Source organism: Apis dorsata, unplaced genomic scaffold (assembly GCF_000469605.1).
Source record: "Apis dorsata unplaced genomic scaffold, Apis dorsata 1.3 scaffold_1048, whole genome shotgun sequence".
Lineage (NCBI taxonomy): Eukaryota > Metazoa > Arthropoda > Insecta > Hymenoptera > Apidae > Apis > Apis dorsata.
The window spans coordinates 39,772-52,483 of NW_006264146.1; the positions used below are offsets into that span (position 1 = coordinate 39,772).

The 12,712-nt window shown below is 20.6% G+C and overlaps 3 protein-coding genes across 7 annotated transcripts; 1 reads left to right on the top strand and 2 right to left on the bottom strand.

Moving 5' to 3' along the window:
* Nucleotides 1–3,521: 3,521 nt before the first annotated feature.
* LOC102676802 (protein NipSnap) lies at nt 3,522–6,237 on the bottom strand. Its single transcript, XM_006624364.2, has 5 exons — nt 5,923–6,237; nt 5,616–5,798; nt 5,232–5,400; nt 4,888–5,155; nt 3,522–3,874 (listed from the first exon to the last, which is right to left on the bottom strand). Exons 1-5 carry the CDS (start codon nt 6,003–6,005, stop codon nt 3,726–3,728), a joined length of 852 nt encoding a protein of 283 aa, XP_006624427.1. The 5' UTR covers nt 6,006–6,237; the 3' UTR covers nt 3,522–3,725.
* Nucleotides 6,048–10,079, top strand: LOC102676576 (structure-specific endonuclease subunit slx1). 5 transcript variants are annotated; one of them, XM_006624363.2, is made up of 4 exons: nt 6,048–6,185; nt 7,154–7,219; nt 7,283–7,334; nt 7,418–7,998. In XM_006624363.2, the coding sequence occupies exons 3-4, from the start codon at nt 7,287–7,289 to the stop codon at nt 7,967–7,969; spliced, it is 600 nt and encodes a 199-aa protein (XP_006624426.1). In that variant the 5' UTR covers nt 6,048–6,185; nt 7,154–7,219; nt 7,283–7,286; the 3' UTR covers nt 7,970–7,998. The 5 variants fall into 5 exon arrangements, with proteins under 5 accessions (XP_006624426.1, XP_006624425.1, XP_031370388.1 ...); XM_031514528.1 differs by lacking the exon at nt 6,048–6,185 and having other exon boundaries at nt 6,976–7,219; nt 7,418–7,620; nt 7,752–7,907; XM_031514529.1 differs by lacking the exon at nt 6,048–6,185 and adding an exon at nt 9,733–10,079 and having other exon boundaries at nt 6,978–7,219; nt 7,418–7,620.
* On the bottom strand, nt 9,642–12,078 carry LOC102676351 (transmembrane protein 53). The gene is made up of 5 exons (XM_006624360.2): nt 11,483–12,078; nt 10,756–10,963; nt 10,526–10,678; nt 10,107–10,232; nt 9,642–10,002 (listed from the first exon to the last, which is right to left on the bottom strand). Exons 1-5 carry the CDS (start codon nt 11,695–11,697, stop codon nt 9,724–9,726), a joined length of 981 nt encoding a protein of 326 aa, XP_006624423.1. The 5' UTR covers nt 11,698–12,078; the 3' UTR covers nt 9,642–9,723.
* Between the last annotated feature and the right edge of the window lie 634 nt (nt 12,079–12,712).

Below are 12,712 nucleotides of genomic sequence, written 5' to 3' on the forward strand. Positions count from 1 at the left end.
ATATATTATTTTGATCAAAGATATATTATTTTACTTAATGTTGTATATGAAATAAATAAATATATAAATAATCTATCACACATTTAATAATTATTATAAAAATTTTAATTAGTAATAAAATTTTATAAATTTTTTTTTAAGTAAAAAACATGAATTAATAATGAAATTTTAAAAAATTTTTATTCAGAAGCACGAATTCTCTTTAAGTCTGATTGTATATATATATATTAAAAAAATGAAAAGGAAGATGACTTTTTGATCACAACCATAAGACTATTATAAATTACTAAAAATTAATTTAGAATATTATTTTTAGTTGTTAATAGCATTTTGTAAATATTCAGTATATAAGATTTTAAAATTGAATCTTAATTATGAAGACTAGAATTTAGCATAATAGAATTTATTGAATTTTCCAAAGCTATTAACTTGGTAATTTGAACTTAAAAAGTGATATATTAAATTAGCTAATTAAATGTAGGTATGGCATATCAGTTATCAATTACTAATCAATACTTATAATCAATATAAACATTTGATCAGTTTCTTTCTCACTTATTTCCATCCATGTGTGATTTTTTAAATTTGATTACAATTTTTATTATAGTATATTCATTAATATTGAGTTAAAATCAATAATATTTTTTAAATCAATTTAAAAATGAAAAAAAATTTTAATTTTATTTTTATATTATGATATCAATTAATAAAATATATACTAGTGAATATACTAATATTTAGATATAATTTTTGGCTTTAATTAGATATTAATTTTTGTTTTTAGTAATGCTATTTTCTAAATATAAATTTATAATATAATAGAAGAGAAATATGATCATTGTTTAAGAATTAACATTGATCAAATCTTAGAAGATAGAAAAACACTTCAGAGCACACATAGACGGGGATTTATGAGAAATTTTGTAGCAAATTTGCATACATTTTATATGATTAAGAAATGTATGGAAAGTTAATAGTATAATTTCAAAATTATAAATATCACGAAAGAATGGTAAATTTGATAATCCTTTCAGTAAATAATGAATTAAACTACTAGTATTATATTATATGAAATTGTTTTATCATATATTTACTGAAAATGTATGTATGTGTATAATCTATTTACAATATTATTTGATATATTATATAAATACTAATTTTTATTAGAATTTTAATCTTTAAATATCAAATTATTCTGTCATGTATTCGTGATAATTTGATATTATCACTAATATAGTTAAAGCTTTTTAAATTGATATTATGTAGTTTGTACTTTATTTAGTACAAAACATTATGCATAGATATAAGATATAATTAATAAATCTAAAAAATTATTGATTATTGATTTTAACAAATTTTGCATGATACTAATTAAATTTTAATAAAAGTTTTAATAAAATTATTCTATGTCAAATGATTATATATAATATATATAAATTTATAATTTTATTATTTAGAAAGAATGAAATAAACATATCTTGACTCAATTGAAAAATAATTGAAGTACATTGAACTAATTATTTTATATAAGTTTAATTTTAAATATGAAATGATAATGATTTTATACAAAGCCATAAATTTTATAGATTATTATAAATGTTAAATTATGGTTAAATTAATGTTAATGTGGAAGCTGTTTCAAGTTAAATTTATTAAATTCAATTATTTTTTTAACAATTATTAATTTTTTCTAAAAATATTTATTAATTAATGTTAATATTATTCAAATTTTCTGAATAATATAAATTTTTTATATTAAATTTGTTTCTCAGTTTTAGAATCAAAATAAACTAGAAAAAGAAATATTTCAAGAAAATTATAAAATTGTTTAAAAGTTTCTAAAAAATTATCTTTTTAATAATTATAAATTAACAATTAATTATTAACAATTATGTATTTTATTACAAAGAAAAAAATTATATACATTAAATTTTTTTTTTAATTTAATATATTTAAATAATAAAATAGTAAAATATTTAAATAAATTAGATTTTTTATTATATAGCATGTTTCTTTATTATAATCAACTTTTTTATTTAATTTTTATTAAAAAAAAAAATAAAATACAAATTGTATCGATAAATATAAAATATTTCAATATTCATAATTTAGTCAATATATTAAATTTTCTATTTCATTTGATATTTATAAAACATAAAAAAATTTAAACATAAATAAGTTTTATTATAGTGAAAATAATTCTTTGGCAGAAAAATATTTTATTAATTATTTAAAATAATAACATACAATAATAATATATAAGTTGACATAGAATAATTGCATATCAAAATCTTTATATTTATAAAATTTTATTTCAATTTATTTTTTTTTTTTAAAGTAAAATATTCGTCAATATCTTGTATATATATTTGTATACTGTAAATATTCATAAAAAGATTTCATTGATATTTATTTCTGTGTTCTGAAGATGCTTTCTATTTTCAATATTATTGAATGTGTAAGTCCTCCAATATCGCGCCATTCTTTATATTATTGTAAGAAAAATTCATTTATAATTCAAATTTAATTTCATTTTTTACTTTTTCTATTTTTGAAACATTTTAGCATTGCAAGAATAATACTATGTAAATTATAATTTGTTAAATGCATAAAATAAATTAATTGTATAATATATCATTTTTTAAATCTCTTTTCTATTTATTTCTACATATATATATTAATGCAATAATTTAATAAAATAATTAATTTTTAAGTAATTTAATAAATGTATTGATAAATCAAAAATAATCATGAGCTTTAAAAATATATAATATCTAACATATATAATATATATAATGAAAATTCTAATTTTCATATTTGATGCATTAAATAAAAATAAAAATTGTTTTTATAAAATAATATAATAAAAATTTTAACAATGCTAAAATGTTTTAAAATAAATTGATTATTAATTGTGTTAATAAGTGATTAAAAATACAGAATGTGCTCACATAAAACATGTTTCTGTAATATAAAATAATCTAATTATTAATAATAATATTCTTTAATACACAGTTATTATTTTATTTGATATATATATATTTATAAATTTTAATTAATAAAATTTAAAAACTAGATCATATTTTTATACGGAAATTATATTAAAATTAAATATAAAATGCAAGTAATTATTGTTTATATAATCTTTATTTTTTAAATTAATATTTTTTAAATCATGACTGGAAAGAATATGTTTATCATTTAAAATAAAGTTCAAATTGATCAAACTTGATATATTGATTAAATAATAAAAATAAATAAAATATTTAATAATTATTCGTATTTTGTGATCTTCCCATACCTCTTTTATTATATTTAATAATTTTTTTGATTATAATAAATAATTTCTATGAAAGTTATTGAATATTTATAAATATTTCAAGTAACCAATATAAATTTACGAAATATAATTAAAAATTATTAAAAAATAAGATAAAAATACTCAAAATTAACGATTAATATATTCATTAATATATAAATGTATTTCGATTGACAATAAAAATATATATTAAAGCGTTATATGTAGTAACAAAGAAGTTTAAATTTTATTAAAATACATTTTAGTAATTGCAATACAACAAAATGCTACAATTCTTATTGAGCGCTTACTTTATGTATTTATAAATGTAGTATGTAATATAACAAATATTTTTACAATATTATAATGTAAATATAAGGAATAAATTGTATTGTACAAATACATTTAAAATTGTGAATGTAAAATTCTATTTTGTTGGTGAAAAGCTAGTTGGACTCAATATACGGGAATGTGTTTCTCTAATTAATGGTACAGTATATGCAACACATTCGTCCCATCCTGGAAGTCTCCATGCACTCTCACGAGTTTCCATTCGCGCTTGAAGATTTTTATAACCTGGAATTATACTTATTTTTTATTTAAAAAAAAAAAAATAACATTATATATATATTTAAAATATAATATGTAACAACATATAAGACAGTTCATTTTTTAATTTAATATTATAGATATTTATGAACATAAAGCTACTAAAAATTATAATAAAAATATGAAATAAAATAGAATTGATAAATTTTTTATTACTATAAAAAATATAATACTAGAATTATTATTAAAAATTCATTTACAATTTTTGAAGCTCATTTTAATTTTTTTTCATTTTAAAAATTTTTTGTATCAATTTATTATATATAATATATTTATGGAATATCTTTGGAAAACTGATTTTGGATATCAAAACAAAAATAAAAGTTAATATATAAAAATATATATAAATAATTGAGTTTATTTATAAGTTCAAATTAATTGAAGTTTACATTATGAAATGAGATAAATATAAGTAATATAAAGTGAGACAAAGATAAAGTTATTTTTCTATCTCCTTTTATTTTTGCAGATTTTAATTATTTATAAATAAGCATCAAATAATATTTTTATATATTAACTTTTATGCTTATGAATATATTTTATTAAAAAATTTTATATATATCAAAATAAAATGGATTTGAGATTAATTATAATCTAATTATAATTCGATTTTAATTATAATTTTTTAATAAAACTTTTTCTTATTATTTAACTATAAAACATACTAATAAAATGAAATTAAAAAAGAGTGAAATATTTTGAGTATATACAAGGTTCACCAGATATTTCATTTTTATCATTATTATTATTTATAATAAAAAATATTTTATATAAAATTAAATGATTTTTAGACACATTTTGATGTTATTAATTTATATTATTTTTTAATTTATAATAATGATGATGAAAACTGAGATGGTAATATCTGATGAATCTATATATTTAATCACATATATTTAATTTATATATATTTAGTTTATATTATAAATATGATATATAAAATTTAAAAATGAATGAAAAACATTAACATTGATACCTACACCAAATGTGATGAACATTATATAATCTACCAATTTGTGAAAAGAAACCAGCAAAAGGTTCATTATTGTTACGTCTATAATTTATAGCCTTTGCCCAATTATTGCCCCATTCTATCATAGTACCAGGTTGTAGCCTATAACTGCGTATTTCATATATATTTGAATCATTTCGTTTTGTAAGAGGAGGCCAATAACTAAATGCTAACAAATATTGTAAATAACGTGATCGTAAATAATTGCCATTTTCTTTGAATAATTGTTGATATGCCTAAAAATAAAAAATATTATGTTATAAGAAATATTTATTTTATATTATTTTATATAAATTTTTTTGATTGTCATACTTTGTCTTTAGACAATTCAATTTGTGTATGATCAACGCTATCATAACCACCAGAATATTGCCATAGATGTAAAGCTTGATCGATATCACCAGCTACGACAGTCCATGAACCAACTAGTTCCAATTTCAATTCAGACTTCTTGGAGTTTATAATGTTAACAATCTCTTCACTGTAATATCCCAAAATACAAATATGTCCCAATATAATTTTTCTAATATAAAAGAATTCTCTGTGCATGCCAATTCTGCGACATAAATAAAATCTAATATTTTTTTGAAACTTTTAAAAAAATCGAAAAGGATTTTTGTGCGTATATTTTAAATACTTATGCTTTAAAGCTAAGATTTGATATTATAATAAAAAATGTAAACAAAATTTACTTACTAATTAGTTAAATAGTTATCAATAGAATCAGGTCGAATATTGTGCGTATGCAAAGCGTAAATAACTCCTTTATCTGATAGCATCCTTGAATGAGACTCTTTTGTTGGCTCGATTTTTCTTACGGAAAGCTTGTTTATCCATCCTTCGCTGATATCCTGTCGGATCGATGACCTTGCAAAAGATCTACAACACATACGATGTGGCTATTGCCCTAAAAAGCCGCTGTTTAGAGACTAGCTCGTAGTCTATGTACGAAACATATGAAAAAAGAAGGGCTCCTCAAGGTTTTTGAATCTTGATCGCCTACCGGCTGATAATAAATGACGGTAGTTTAGTTTTGCTGATCACCGTGATCTGCGCGGCACTGAATCTTCTCAAAACGGCAGCCATTCTTAGTGGATCCTCGTTTACAGATCTCTGCTGGTTTATATCCAATCAAGATCAAAGCCCAATTTCAATAGTGCTGCAACTAAACACGCGGCGCTTTCAATTACTTTCCCGGAAAAATCGTATACTACTCTTGATTTATTCTTATTTATCTCCATTCGCGATCTGTTGCTTTTACATAAAGTAAGATTTACAACTATGAGAAATATACTTATCAAATAAATTAAAGAATTTAATATCACAGCGCTTGCGTCTTTCATAAAATATTTTATTCTCGCTATAATAATATCATTAAATGTACTTGTTTTATTCTAATTTATCTCTGATAAAAAAATAATAATTTAAAATAATAATGCTTAAATAATAATGTTAAAAAATTTTATTATTTTATGATTTAAATATTACATCGTTAGATAATTTTTCATATAACTTAATATAGTAGAATTTATAAATATAAATATAATTTTTAAAAATTTTAATATTTATATAATAAATATATTATTTCTTATTTTTAAATAAGATGTTGGAATATAAATATTTTAATTTTTATTCATATTTATAGAATTAATTTTATATAGTATATAATTTTGATATAGTATATAAATTTAATTTTTTATAAAAAAAAATTTTTCATATATTTTTTTATTTATATTATTTAAGTAATTTTTGAATTCAAAACATTATATTTTTAAATTTAATATATTATGATATATGAATTATATGTTTTATTTGTTTGTAATCATTGTTCATAATAATTGATTTTTTTTGATTAAGTTATTTACTTATAACCTAACCTACTTATAATCTACATACAGCTTTTGTTTTTAATTGATCTAGATTAGTTTTAATTTTCTACATTGAATATTAAATTAAACTATATATTAACTATATATTAACTATATTGTTTTACAATTAATTATGTTAATTATATAAATATTAATAAATATTTTAAAATATTAATAAAATATTTTAATATATTATAATAAAAGTATCTTTTAATTTTTTTGTAATTTAATACTATTCTTAATAAATTTAAAAATGGAAAATTCAGAAGTTATAGAACATTTTTATGGAGTATATTTATTATATTCTATGAATCCACAATTCAAAGGAAGAATATATGTGGGATTTACGGTTGATCCTTGTCGTAGACTTAAAGAACATAATGCTGGAAAAGAACATAAAGGTGCTCGGAAAACAAGTGATAAAGGACCATGGTAATATAATTATTGAATGATCATAAATTATATTTTTGATAAGAATAATTTGTTTTTTTCTAGGAATATGGTACTAATTATTCATGGTTTCCTAAATAAAACATCTGCACTTAGCGTATGTTTATTTAATAAAATTTATTAAAAATTAACTTTATCTATAATTTTTATATTTGAAATTTAATTTGTTTTCATTTTTAGTTTGAATGGGCTTGGCAACATCCTCATAAAAGTCGGCGTTTAAAACATATATATATATCTAATGCAAAGAAAAAATTACAACAAAAAAGAAAAATTAGATTTCATTTATCTGTTTTATCAGAAATGTTGAAAATTGGTCCTTGGTGTCGTTTACCTTTAACAATACGTTGGTTAGATTATGAGTTTTATGAAGAATATTATAGGTATGTTTCAGCTCCAATGCATATGCCTATATGTTACGGAAAAATAATATCAAAAAAAATAAAGCAGACAAATAATATACAAGCATCAGATAAATTATCTATAATTTGTTTTCTTTGTAATTCACTTTTAGAAAAAGAACAATCAATTAGCTGTATAAGACCTAACTGTTCATTAGTAGTTCATTTAATTTGTTTAGCACAATTATTTTGTAAAAATAATATGATTTTACCAATTGAAGGTATTTGCCCTGCTTGCAATATTAATGTTTTATGGGGAGATTTAATTAGAAAAAAAATTGGTTGCTATGGAAATTTAGAAAAAATTTCTAATGATGAAAATTATACTTAAAGTAAATTATATAAATGTTTATAATAATATGTGTTATATCAATTAAAATTATATAAACTATTGTAATTTTGAAGTTTTTAATTATTTATTATTTCTAACTTTTTATATGTTAAAGATATTATTAAATATCATGAATTTAAAATTTTATTTTTTATCTGATCAAGAATAGCAAATAGTTAAATTAATAAATATTTATTACTAATAACTTTATTTTAAATAATGAAAAAAATTATAATAAAATTACAAATTGAAATCATGAATGTTTAAAATATAACATTATGAAAAATAATAAAGGTCCATATAAATGATCTAATTATAATCTTAAAGTATTTCAATAAGAAAAAATTTTATGATTATTTCAGTATTTAATTTAATTACATATAAAAAAAAATGCAAATACTTGTAAATATCAAATATTTCATTCATTTCACTTCATATGTCTAAAAAAAGCAACAATTATATATTTATCAGTCTTTATTTATAACTAATCGATAAATCAAAATATATTTATATGTATATATCTATATATGTCTCTATATATAAGACATTACATAATATATATATATATATATTTATATGCATTTGATAAGAAGAGATAGAAGAAAATTTCTTTATTTCATGGATATTTAATTACAATTGCAATTAAATTGGAAGTAAAATCAAGACCAGCTTGATTCTTTTATGCGAATTTGTTTACATTGAAATTTAAATATTACTAAATTATAATCTCGACATTTCAATTCATTGCATCAATAAGCATCTAGATTTTCTAATTTTAAATTTTTCATTTTATTTCGCATCTAGAATTAAGTGCATCTAGAATTTTTATTTCAACTATTCAACGTTACGAAGTATTCTAAATGTGAATATTCGTTATATAAGATAATATTCTACATGTATTTTATTGAAAATTCAGAATTATTTTTGCAAATCGTATATATCTGTACACGATCGAATAAAATACTTGTGCGTGTACTTTTTTCATTTTATTTTCGACAGGAACGCAATTATATTAATTTGTTGTTAATTTGTGAGATTCAGGCACATTGACGCTTAAGAATACATAAGGAGGGAGAAAACTGGAAGATATGAAGGAAATAAGCAAAAGTAGAATAAATGTAAGAGGATAAAAGAAGGAGAGGTCAAGTAGAATTTAAAATATTTTAAAATATTTTTATGAAAATATAAATATTAATTCATCATTATGCGTAAATCAGCGTTGAATTTTGTTTAAGTACATATTATATATATATTCATAATTTATAAACATTATTATATTTTTGTATGTAAATATAATTTTAAATTCAGATGATTAATTTAAAATAAACAATCCTAACAAATAACAATATAATTATAATATATTATTATAATAAATTATAATTATAATAGTTGATAAAATATATTATAAACAAATTATAAATTAAATTATTAAATTATTATAATACAAATTTATTTTACATTAATGTATTTTGTATAATTAACATTATAATGCTATGAATTAAAAAAATTTAAGAAATAATCAAGATTCAACGCTGATATAATCAAGACTTTCTAGATAATCTTATATTAACATATTCAAATATATTAATAATATTCATATATCGAAAATAATAAACAAACAATATGCCGATCCTCTTAGCCTTCCAGTTTATCCATTTTTGTTCACATATAATCGTACATGCAAAATTGTACGAAATATGATTCTTTCATTGATCATATTGTTATTCTATTATTAATCATTTTTTTATTTTTCTTTAATTTAGTTTGGTAGCTTCGTGAGGTAGTACAACTCTTTTAGTAAGACTTGGCATAGTGATATAATTTTGAGAATTATTCTCTATGCTGTGATTCTGCGACAATTCTAAACATTCAGAATTTGGTAACATCAAGCATTCGTGAATGAAGCTACAAACTGTATTTACGTAAGCATCACGATAGGTAGCATAATGTTTGACATGTGGAGAATTTGTGAAAAGTACCAGTTGTACTCGTACACCACGTTCTGCTCGTCGACTGGCAAATTTTTCGACATCCTTGAAATATGATCAACGATAATGTAGATGAAAAGAGAATTTAGATAAAAAAAGAATATTTATTGTAAATATTTTAATTGTAATGTTTTGTTGAAAATACGTACTGATGCTGGAATTAAATTATCTGCATTTGAGTAGAGAAATAATTGAGGCCAAGAATAGGATTCTTCTGCAAGACCAATTGGATTTGTTTGTATTGGATAACCACGTCCAAGAGCATGAGCGATTACCTAGATAATTGATCAAATCACTTCTAATTTTGAATTTATATAATTATTTCATTATCATCTAATAATTAAAAAAGCTGATAATTAGAAAAAACTATTTATAACTTTAATTTTTTTAATTAATAAGAAAGTAAAATAAAATAAAATAAAATAAAATAAAATAAATTTACTTTTCTTATTCATTATAATTTCTAATCATTTGATCATTTATTAACAATTTTAAATTTTCTAAAAAAAAAGAAGAAAAAAAAAATAAAAAAAATTAATATAAAAAGAATTAGTATTATTATAAATACCTCTAAAAACCAAAGTATAGACAAGAAAATTGTAATAAAGAAGGACATCGGTATATTTGTAATAGGATGTCCTCCTATGATAGCACTGATTGCTTTGAAAAGAGCGGTCAATCTTCTTTCTCCTGGAGCGCTATCAAATATTACTCCTTTGACCTATAATTTTAATATATATTACGTAAAATAATAAAGCAAAAAAAGATCGAAAGATAAAAGGTAAAAGTATTTTTTACCTTGAGTGGTGTGTTAGCTTGTTGCATAGCAAGGCTTACATGTTGGTATAAAAACGCGCCGCCGTTACTGAAGACATGGAAGAATATCGGATGTTGATCCAAACTCTTGTCGGTTATCACTTGAATTAATCGTTTGCCGATGTAAGGCATTTTGTCTCTTCGCCAAAATAGGCATTCTACTGGTGCTGTGTATCGTAGCGTGATGCAACTTGAAAAATGAATATTATCCTTTCATATATGCTAAATAAACAAAATTTCATGATTTTTATAAGAAAGTTCAATTATTTATCTAAACAATAATTTCTTGAAATAATTTAAATAAATAAATAATTTCTATTAGTCCAATTTTGAATTATTATCGATTAAATAAACAATATGGTATATTTGCCGACAATTTTTTATCACATTTCATCAACTATTTTATCAAACTCATAAAATTTAAATCTATGCATAAATCTTATAAAAAAATATTCTATATATATGCATATAAGTAAATATTTATTTTTCTATTCCATTTTTTCAAGTTTTACTCATATTACTAATATTGACACTGACATGCATTGTTTCAAATAATATTTCATTATGAACTTTCAATATATAATTAATTATTTATAACTTTATATTTTCAAGTTTCGATCATTTCGAACAATAAAAAATAAAGAAAAAAGAATGATGCGATTCGAAAATAGGAAATAATTTAAAGGAATAATTTGGAAAATATTGGTACCTTTTCTCCTCATAAATTGCGCTGTACTTGGCCAGATATTTGTCTTGACAGCCGGCCCATCCTAGCAATACTATCACTGGCCGTTTATCTTCTTTGTAGACGAATACGAATTCTTCGCGTTGATCCTGGCTACCAGTAGTTAATGTTGGATCCTTTGGAGATGGTGGAAACGATGGAAACATGATGTAATAGTCGAGATCTTCTTGATCGCTCATCTTTCCTACTTCTCGTCCTCCTCCTCGTGAGGACGGGAGAGAAAGAACACAGAAAGTAAGGGAAGGGAAACTGTGAGTGAACTGTAAGGGTGAAAGGGAAGGAGGAGGAAGTTAACAACAGTAACGAAAGGGAGAACAAATCACCCCTCTACCACGGACAGATTCTCGTTTTGAGTTGAGCTTGCGTCGTCGTCAGCGTCGAGAGTACTGAGCTACCAGAAGATCGATACTAAAGACTCGTATCAAAGTTAGGTGTCACGAATGAGGATGTCGACGTTTAACGTTATCCATAAATTCTCTCCGCATAGAGAGAGAATATTTTCTTTTCTTCCTGAAGATTACCATCCACAATATTATTCGTCAGGCAAATTTTTATTCGATAACAAATATCAATTTCATATCGATATATTCTATCCACGATAGTTAATAATAGACTATCGAAATTATTGCCAAAGTTCATAGCATTGCATGTTTTGGCGCATATTTGTTGTGATTTGTATATAATTTAATTAATTTTTGAAATAATATTATTTTTTAAAATAATATTATTGTAGATAAAAATAATTTATATTATCTACAATTCAATAATATAGTTTTATAATTACATGATCGATGATAATAAAAATAATAAATTGCAATATAATACAATTAATATTATATTATTATTTATTATAAATAATATTAGGTAGTCTAAAAGTTTTATATGATAGTTAATGTTAATAATGTTATTATAATGTTATTATTAAAACAAATTTATAAAAAATAAGATATTATTTTATATATTTATCTTTCTTAATTTAATTTATTTTTAATATAAAATAACATAATACAAATAAGATATAAATGTAATTAATATTCAATATAAATATTTAGTAATGGTTATAATTATATATTTAAAAATTAAATAATCATTTTAAAAATATATTTTTTTATATCATTAATCATTATAAAAATACATCATTATTGCCAAATATTTAAAAAATAATTTAAGCATTTTTAAATAAGAGTGCAGTAT

What these genes read in the sequence shown, in the direction of transcription:
- LOC102676351 (XM_006624360.2), bottom strand. Translation starts at nt 11,697, where the DNA reads ATGAGCGATCAAGAAGATCTCGACTATTACATCATGTTTCCATCGTTT. An exon ending in CTATACTTTGGTTTTTAGAG is followed by an intron (nt 10,233 to 10,525) that starts GTATTTATAATA and finishes TCAATTATCTAG; the next exon opens with GTAATCGCTCATGCTCTTGG. An exon ending in ATAATTTAATTCCAGCATCA is followed by an intron (nt 10,003 to 10,106) that starts GTACGTATTTTC and finishes TCATATTTCAAG; the next exon opens with GATGTCGAAAAATTTGCCAG.
- LOC102676802 (XM_006624364.2), bottom strand. Translation starts at nt 6,005, where the DNA reads ATGGCTGCCGTTTTGAGAAGATTCAGTGCCGCGCAGATCACGGTGATC. An exon ending in GATAACTATTTAACTAATTA is followed by an intron (nt 5,401 to 5,615) that starts GTAAGTAAATTT and finishes GGGATATTACAG; the next exon opens with TGAAGAGATTGTTAACATTA. An exon ending in TAATGTTCATCACATTTGGT is followed by an intron (nt 3,875 to 4,887) that starts GTAGGTATCAAT and finishes GTATAATTCCAG; the next exon opens with GTTATAAAAATCTTCAAGCG.
- LOC102676576 (XM_006624362.2), top strand. Translation starts at nt 7,041, where the DNA reads ATGGAAAATTCAGAAGTTATAGAACATTTTTATGGAGTATATTTATTA. An exon ending in ACAAGTGATAAAGGACCATG is followed by an intron (nt 7,220 to 7,282) that starts GTAATATAATTA and finishes GTTTTTTTCTAG; the next exon opens with GAATATGGTACTAATTATTC. An exon ending in ATAAAACATCTGCACTTAGC is followed by an intron (nt 7,335 to 7,417) that starts GTATGTTTATTT and finishes TTTCATTTTTAG; the next exon opens with TTTGAATGGGCTTGGCAACA.